This window comes from Salvelinus namaycush, chromosome 32, assembly GCF_016432855.1.
Source record: "Salvelinus namaycush isolate Seneca chromosome 32, SaNama_1.0, whole genome shotgun sequence".
Lineage (NCBI taxonomy): Eukaryota > Metazoa > Chordata > Actinopteri > Salmoniformes > Salmonidae > Salvelinus > Salvelinus namaycush.
In genome coordinates this window covers 9,648,185-9,657,336 of record NC_052338.1, presented here as the reverse complement: position 1 = coordinate 9,657,336, position 9,152 = coordinate 9,648,185, and the positions used below count along the sequence as shown (strand labels likewise).

General features: G+C 44.2%; 1 protein-coding gene across 1 annotated transcript in view; it reads left to right on the top strand.

Moving 5' to 3' along the window:
• The first annotated feature begins 7,442 nt into the window (after positions 1-7,442).
• Positions 7,443-9,152, top strand: part of LOC120026807 (collagen alpha-1(XIV) chain-like) — a 75,574-nt gene continuing 73,864 nt past the window's right edge. The window contains exon 1 of the mRNA XM_038971521.1: positions 7,443-7,455. Coding sequence (XP_038827449.1) covers positions 7,443-7,455 — 13 coding nt within the window. The remainder of the gene's footprint in view (positions 7,456-9,152) is intronic.

Genomic DNA, 9,152 nt, shown 5'->3' with positions numbered 1-9,152 from the left:
CCTCCTCAATGTCCCTTAACTAGCAGGTGGTTGGAGAAGTGGTACAACCAGACAGTATTACGCTGCGATGACATGTCCCATTTGTTTAACTTTAATTACACGGTCATTTGTTAACACGAAGGCAATTGGACCGTATCCGGAGAGGCCGGCGAGATAATGAGATCACAGCTTGCTCCTGATGTCCCCCACTCATCAGGGTACCCTAACGAGCTGTAGTGTCGCCCCCAGGAACCACAGGTTATATTTTAAGCATGAAAGACTTTTAGTGGTCTCCGGTAGCCAGACAGGGCTGCTTAGAGGACAGAGAGGTTCTCTCTAGGCTTACGAATAACAGCTAAGAGATCTGGACAGAAGATGTAATGGTAGTGGTATCGTTTGAGGCAATGTTTAGTGAAGGAGGAGGTCGTTATCTTGCCTTTCTGTTGGTTAAGATGTAATTGAATATCTGTGCAATAGTGGATAAAAATGTGACAGTTTGCACTAATTCAGCACTAACAGGCATGGATTACTTTCCTAATTATCTTGGCTGTCTGGAAAACACAGTGTTTTCATAAGACATAAGAGCAACCCAAGGTAAAATAATATAGCTACAGTATCTCTGTAACCATGGGCACAGTCACAGACATGGTTTTGAAGGCTGAACAAGTACAACTGTTGGACTCCTCTGTTCGGTGTCAAAGGCACAGGATTCCATCAATGTTCATTTATAATTCCTTCTAATTAATTTGTTTGGTAACAGGCTGTACAGTACCTTTGATATCCAGCCATAATGCTGTCCATTTAAGACTTGCAGGAAAACTGTTATGAAGTGAAAATAATTTGATGGACAAATGGAGCATTGGAACTTTTATGCTGGACACTAAATCAAATCAAATGTATTTATATAGCCCTTCTTACATCAGCTGATATATCAAAGTGCTGTACAGAAACCCAGTCTAAAACCCCAAACAGCATCAATGCAGGTGTAGAAGCACGGTGGCTAGGAAAAACTCCCTAGAAAGGCCAAAACCTAGGAAGAAACCGAAAGAGGAACCAGGCTATGAGGGGTGGCCAGTCCTCTTCTGGCTGTGCCGGGTGGAGATTATAACAGAACATGGCCAAGATGTTCAAATGTTCATAGATGACCAGCATGGTCAAATAATAGTAATCACAGTGAACAGGTCAGGGTTCTATAGCCGCAGGCAGAACAGTTGAAACTGGAGCAGCAGCACAGCCAGGTGGACTGGGGACAACAAGGAGTCATCATGCCAGGTAGTCCTGAGGCATGGCCCTAGGGCTCAGGTCCTCAGAGAGAGAGAAAGAAAGAAAGAGATAGAGAGAGAATTAGAGAGAGCATACTTAAATTCACACAGGACACCGGATAAGACAGGAGAAATACTCCAGATATAACAGACTGACCCTAGCCCCCTGACACATAAACTACTGCAGCATAAATACTGGAGGCTGAGACAGGAGGGGTCGGGAGACACTGTGGCCCCATCCGATGATACCCCCGGACAAGGCCAAACAGGCAGGATATAACCCCACCCACTTTTCCAAAGCACAGCCCCCACACCACTAGAGGGATATCTTCAACCACCAACTTACCATCCTGAGACAAGGCCGAGTATAGCCCACAAAGATCTCAGCCACGGCACAACCCAGGGGGGGGGGGGGCCCCCCTCCTAGGGACGGCATGGAAGAGCACCAGTAAGCCAGTGACTCAGCCCCTGTAATAGGGTTAGAGGCAGAGAATCCCAGTGGAGGGAGGGGAATCGGCCAGGCAGCGACAGCAAGGGCGGTTCGTTGCTCCAGTGCCTTTCCGTTCACCTTCACACTCCTGGGCCAGACTACACTCAATCATAGGACCTACTGAAGAGATGAGTCTTCAATAAAGACTTGAAGGTTGAGACCGAGTCTGCGTCTCTCACATGGGTAGGCAGACCATTCCATAAAAATGGAGCTCTATAGGAGAAAGCCCTGCCTCCAGCTGTTTGCTTAGAAATTCTAGGGACAATTAGGAGGCCTGCGTCTTGTGACCGTAGCGTACGTTTAGGTATGTACGGCAGGACCAAATCGGAAAGATAGGTAAGAGCAAGCCCATGTAATGCTTTGTAGGTTAGCAGTAAAACCTTGAAATCAGCCCTTGCCTTAACAGGAAGCCAGTGTAGGGAGGCTAGCACTGAAGTAATATGATCACATTTTTTGGTTCTAGTCAAGATTCTAGCAGCCGTATTTAGCACTAACTGAAGTTTATTTAGTGCTTTATCCGGGTAGCCGGAAAGTAGAGCATTGCAGTAGTCTAACCTAGAAGTAACAAAAGCATGGATTCATTTTTCTGCATCTTTTATGGACAGACAATTTCTGATTTTTGCAATGTTACATAAATGGAAAAACGCTGTCCTTGAAACAGTCTTGATATGTTCGTCAAAAGAGAGATCAGGGTCCAGAGTGACGCCGAGGTCCTTCACAGTTTTATTTGAGACGACTGTACAACCATCAAGATTAATTGTCAGATTCAACAGAAGATATCTTTGTTTCTTGGGACCTAGAACAAGCATCTCTGTTTTGTCCGAGTTTAAAAGTAGAAAGTTTGCAGCCATCCACTTCCTTATGTCTGAAACACAGGCTTCCAGCGAGGGCAATTTTGGGGCTTCACCATGTTTCATTGAAATGTACAGCTGTGTGTCATCCGCATAGCAGTAAAAGTTAACATTATGTTTTCGAATGACATCCCCAAGAGGTAAAATATATTGAAAACAATAGTGGTCCTAAAACAGAACCTTGAGGAACACCGAAATTTACAGTTGATTTGTCAGAGGACAAACCATTCACAGAGACAAACTGATATCTTTCCGACAGATAAGATCTAAACCAGGCCAGAACTTGTCCGTGTAGACCAATTTGGGTTTCCAATCTCTCCTAAAGAATGTGGTGATCAATGGTATCAAAAGCAGCACTAAGGTCTAGGAGAATGAGGACAGATGCAGAGCCTCGGTCTGACGCCATTAAAAGGTAATTTACCACGATTCACAAGTGCAGTCTCAGTGTTATGATGGGGTCTAAAACCGGACTGAAGCATTTTGTATACATTGTTTGTCTTCAGGAAGGCAGTGAGTTGCTGCGCAACAGCTTTTTCAGTTTGTTTTTGAGAGGAATGGGAGATTCGATATAGGCCGATAGTTTTTTTTTATAGGTTATAGGAGTTCAAGGTTTGGCTTTTTCAAGAGAGGCGGGCCAAGCACAGGAGGGCCAAGCACAGGAAGCAGCTCTTTCAGTAGTTCAGTTGGAATAGGGTCCAGTATGCAGCTTGAAGGTTTAGAGGCCATGATTATTTTCATCAATGTGTCAAGAGATATAGTACTAAAACACTTGAGTGTCTCCTTTGATTCTAGGTCCCGGCAGAGCTGTGCAGACTCAGGACAACTGAGCTTTGGAGGAATACGCAGATTTAAAGAGGAGTCCGTAATTTGCTTTCTAATGATCATGATCTTTTCTTCAAAGAAGTTCATAAATGTATCACTGCTGAAGTGAAAGCCATCCTCTCTTGGGGAATGCTGCTTTTTAGTTAACTTTGCGACCGTATCAAAAATAAATTTCGGATTGTTCTTATTTTCCTCAATTAAGTTGGAAAAATAGGATGATCGAGCAGCAGTGAGGGCTCTTCGATACTGCACGGTACTGTCTTTCCAAGCAAGTCGGAACTTCCTGTTTGGTGTAGTGCCATTTCCGTTCCAATTTTCTGGAAGCTTGCTTCAGAGCTCGGATATTTTCTGTATACCAGGGAGCTAGTTTCTTATGACAAATGTTTTTTGTTTTTAGGGGCGCGACTGCATCTAGGGTATTACGCAAGGTTAAATTGAGTTCCTCAGTTAGGTGGTTAACTGATTTTTGTCCTCTGACGTCCTTGGGTAGGTGGAGGGAGTCTGGAAGGGCATCTAGGAATCTTTGAGTTGTCCGGGAATTTATAGCACGGCTTTTGTTGCTCCTTGGTTGGGGTCTGAGCAGATTATTTGTTGTGATTGCAAACGTAATAAAATGGTGGTCCGATAGTCCAGGATTATGAAGAAAAACATTCAGATCCACAACATATATTCCACGGGACAAAACTAGGTCCAGAGTATGACTTTGGCAGTGAGTAGGTCCGGAGACATGTTGGACAAAACCCACTGAGTCGATGATGGCTCCGAAATCCTTTTGGAGTGGGTCTGTGGACTTTTCCATGTGAATATTAAAGTCACCAAAAATGTGAATATTATCTGCCATGACCTCAATTCAGGGAACTCAGTGAGGAACGCTGTATATGGCCCAGGAGGCCTGTAAACAGTAGCTATAAAAAGTGATTGAGTAGGCTACATAGATTTCATGACTAGAAGCTCAAAAGACAAAAACTCAGCAGTTTTTTTTGTCAATTGAAATTTGCTATCATGAATGCTAGCAACACCTCCGCCTTTGCGGGATGCGCGGGGGATATGGTCACTAGTGTAACCAGGAGGGGAGGCCTCATTTAACACATTAAATTCATCAGGCTTAAGCCATGTTTCAGTCAGGCCAATCACATCAAGATTATGATCAGTGATTAGTTCATTGACTATAACTGCCTTGGAAGTGAGGGATCTAACATTAAGTAGCCCTATTTTGAGATGTGAGGTATCACGATCTCTTTCAATAATGGCAGGAATGGAGGAGGTCTTTATTCTAGTGACATTGCTAAGGCGAAAACCGCCATGTTTAGTTTTGCCCAACCTAGGTCAAGGCACAGACAAGGTCTCAATTGGGAGAGCTGAGCTGACTACACTGACTGTGCTAGTGGCAGACTCCACTAAGCTGGCAGGCTGGCCTGTACCCCATTTCATTGTGGAGCTAGGGGAGTTAGAGCCCTGTCTATGTTCGTAGATAAGATGAGAGCACCCCTCCAGCTAGGATGGGGTCCGTCACTCCTCAACAGGCCAGGCTTGGTCCTGTTTGTGGGTGAGTCCCAGAAAGAGGACCAATTATCTACAAATTCTATCTTTTGGGAGGGGCAGAAAACAATTTTCAACCAGCGATTGAATTGTGAGACTCTGCTGTAGAGCTCATCACTCGCCCTAACTGGGAGGGGGCCAGAGACAATTACTCGATGCCGACGCATCTTTCTAGCTGATTTACACGCTGAAGCAATGTTGCGCTTGGTGACATCTGACTGTTTCATCCTAACATCGTTGGTGCCGACGTGGATAACAATATCCCGAATACTCTCTACACTCGCCAGTTTTAGCTTTAGCCAGCACCATCTTCAGATTAGCCTTAACGTCGGTAGCCCTGCCCCCTGGTAAACAGTGTATGATCGCTGGATGATTCGTTTTAAGTCTAATACTGTGGGTAATGGAGTCGCCAATGACAAGGGTTTTCAATTTGTCAGAGCTAATGGTGGGAGACTTCGGTGTCTCAGACCCCGTAACGGGAGGAGTAGAGACCAGAGAAGGCTCAGCCTCTGACTCCGACTCGCTGCTTAATGGGGAGAACCGGTTGAAAGCTTCTGTCGGCTGAATGAGTGACATTTCCCTCCAGAAAGCATGAGAATGTTGCCCGGCTGCGGGGACCTTGCGAGGGGATTTATACTACAATCTGTACTTACTGGTGGCACAGGCGCTGTTTCATCCTTTCCTACACTGAAATTACCCTTGCCTAACGATTGCGTCTGAAGCTGGGCTTGCAGCACAGCTATCCTCGCCGTAAGGCGATCGTTCTCCTGTATATTATGAGTACAGCGATTGCAATTAGAAGGCATCATGTTAATGTTACTACTTAGCTTCGGCTGTTGGAGGTCCTGACGAACCATGTCCAGATAAAGCGTCCGGAGTAAAAAAGTTGAATGAAAAAAAGTTGAGTGAGGGGAAAACTAAAAATATACACGGTAATTAAAAAGTAAAAACCGTAAAGTTGTCAGATAGCAAAGTAAGGCTAGCAACAAAACGCACAGCAGCACGTAAACAAGTCTGCAAGTTGTGACCGGAAATGACACGTATGACAGCGATCAGTCAAAAAATTATGAGTGAGATAGGGATACTGCTTCCTATTGAGTGACAGGCATTGTGTCATTCATAGGATGGTGTTATAACAGGTTTTATAACAGTTTCATGGCAAAACAAAAAATACCTGGCTGGCTCGGTCAGTCAGCTTGTGGTGACAGGAACCCGTTTACTGTACATGGCTCTAGATCAGGGATGGGCAACTTTGATGGGGTTGGAGGCCACAAAAAATTCTGAACTCATCTTGAGGGGCCGCAGTGGCTCGTGGGGGGCTGCGTACCCACATCCATACCAACACATGCAGTCAGAGTCGGCCGTAGCCTTTTGGGGGCTCTAAACTAAATTTTGTCGGGCTATTTGAGTGACTGTCAGTGACTGACATAACAAGAGAAAAACTGCTGATGCACAACCAATTTTCAAAATTGCACCTCGTGTATTCTACTATTGATCCGCGGGCTTACAAAAGGGGAGCCGCGGGCCTCCAGTTGCCCATCCCCGCTCTAGCTGATGGATACATTGCAGACCACTGCAAACGTACAGCATTCATCATGTACAAAATCAGCAATAAATAAACAACTCAACGCAATTTAATTTCCCCATGCTACAAAACCATGATGAATCAACAAAGCATGCCTCATCGCAGATGGATGCACTGTTCATATAGCCAAATTGAAAGTGAGCAAAATAGGGCTGTAGCCTAGCCAGAGAGAGTCTGGGATTCCATTAATGTAAGTGCAGGCTTTACTGAGTTATGAAGCATTGAGCAAAAGCTCCATCAATGTAACTTGACATTGAAACAGAGTCATTTGGAGGGGATAGGAATGTGACAGGTGACGGATGCTCTCAGGCAGGTAGGCAGGCACCAGTTTAAAGGCACCTAGTTAACCCCCGCCATAGAGAAGATCCCACGTGATTACGTCCATATGGTCAGGAGGAATTGGCCTCTATTGACCAGCATCATTCATCATTCATTACACTTTCTGAGAGGTCTCACACACACACACACACACACACACACACACACTCGCACACACACACACACACATTCTCTCACTCTTAAACACACACACACACACAGTTCCTGTCACATCACCCAACTCTTCCAGTCTGTTGTTAATTGTTTCTAGCGACAGAAGTGCATTTGAATATTCACAGGATGCATCTGACTTACAGTAATTTCCCCCGGGTTCCCACGACAACGTCTGAACGTTGTCACATTATCTGTTCATTGTTTGTTCTCTGCCGGATGATGCTGACAGATGTTACTTGTTAATCTTCGCTCGATCGACAGCGTGGCCCTTTCTCCATATGTCGCATCGCCTCACAATCACAAAGCCAATACCCAGAGGTGAGGTTTTACCTGTTCCACTCTGCCCCAGTCGCTGTAGTCCCATCACTCACTGGGAGTGGGGCCGTATGGCCTCTCAGCTTAACATCTTCACAAATAGGCTTATGGTACGAGGAGGTATGGTGGAAAATATGCAGACAGAAGGCCATACATTCTGTAGACACATTTTGGATTTTATTGGACAAAACGCTTTAAACAAGGTGATTTTTCTGTCACAACAACCTTTATCAGACAGATGATGAAGTAGATTTTAAGTTGATTCTTTTTAAAATTACCCATCGAAAGACATTAGCCTATACCTGCATTGTTTATAGAAATGCGTGAGGGAAAATCCACCTCGACCCCTTACGGAATAATGAATGCCATAGAGACCTTTCATAATCTAATATCATTGGACCACTATGAACCATACACCATCCCATCACTATTAATAAGGCACTGCCCGTATCTAAACCCTTACATATTTCAGCCACATATTCCAATATTCCATATATTAGTATAGAATTAAGAGACAACTAGCTTTGCTATATTGAGGCTTGTATTATTGCCTCTTGTCTGTGAGATGCCTGTGGGAGGGAAGCATGGAGATTCCTCATGATTGAATTATTCTCCTGTATGGTGGAGCTCCTCGAAGACAGCTCCTGTGAATAATGTCAACCCTATGAGATGATTAGAGTTTGATTTGCTACTTGGGTATGGGGGGAGGGTTGGTGTTGAGCTCCACTGGCTGATCACATCTATTATTGTCAGAGGGAGCTACAGTAGTTTGTTTGGAGTCGTTGCAGTAGTTGTAGTTGCATATATTCATGGTATATGTGACAGGATTTTATATTCTTCTTATTTGATTATTTATAGGAATAAATATGTGTGTGCGTATGTGTGTGCACGTGTCACTTTTGTCATATGTAGCTTTCACTAATCCATCACTTTAACGCTGCAATTTGTTCATACTGTAGATGAATGAGCAGACCTTTGAGGGTACCTGCCTAGTGGACACACACACGTGTGGAATCTGCAACTGGCTTCTGCACACAACTATTTTGCCCTTTCATGTCTTTGGAGAGGAATGTTAGGCCCTTAGCTTGAGGTTATGGTGTCTTCTCTCCTCTGTATGTGTAAATTACACACGTTATAAATCTGGATGGGATGAGAGAAAGGTGCATGGACCAGCTTTGACATGGAGAAATGGGAACTCTTGGCTCTCTCTCCCCCTAGGCGTTACCGCAGTCGCCTTAACCCTGACCCCGCCTTGGCCTTGACTGTTGACACTGTGACCCGTCAGAGCCACAAGTGCCTGAGGTTCTCCACTAATAGCTATGTTCTAAAATAATCTCTCCCTCACCCCATTCTTACTATCCAACTCTCTAGTTTTCAGTATCCTTCTCTCTCGCTCTCCCCCCTATCTATCCACCTGGCTATGTTTGTTGCCCTGCTATTAAAGGCACTCAGACAATGCTCTTTCACTCAGTCCAAAATTGTTCCCTTCAATTGAATGTTCAGAAAACAGAATTCAATTGTGGAAGGTTATTTTATGAGGTTGACACACAAAGCACTTCATACTGTAAAGTTATTTGGCGTTTTCCTTTACTAAGGTCTATTATGCTGAGATATTGATTGGTTTTCTGGTATAATCTGGAAACTGAAATTGAAGGGTTGTACAGACTTGTAGGTAGACCACTCAGTTTCTGTCAATGGCTAATGTAATTACTCTAAAAAAAATGCAGTTCCACTCTTGGTTTCGTAAAATGTTCCAGCCTGATAAGCAGTCTTTTTATCTGGGGGATAATATTTTTATAGAGTTATATTCTCTCTTT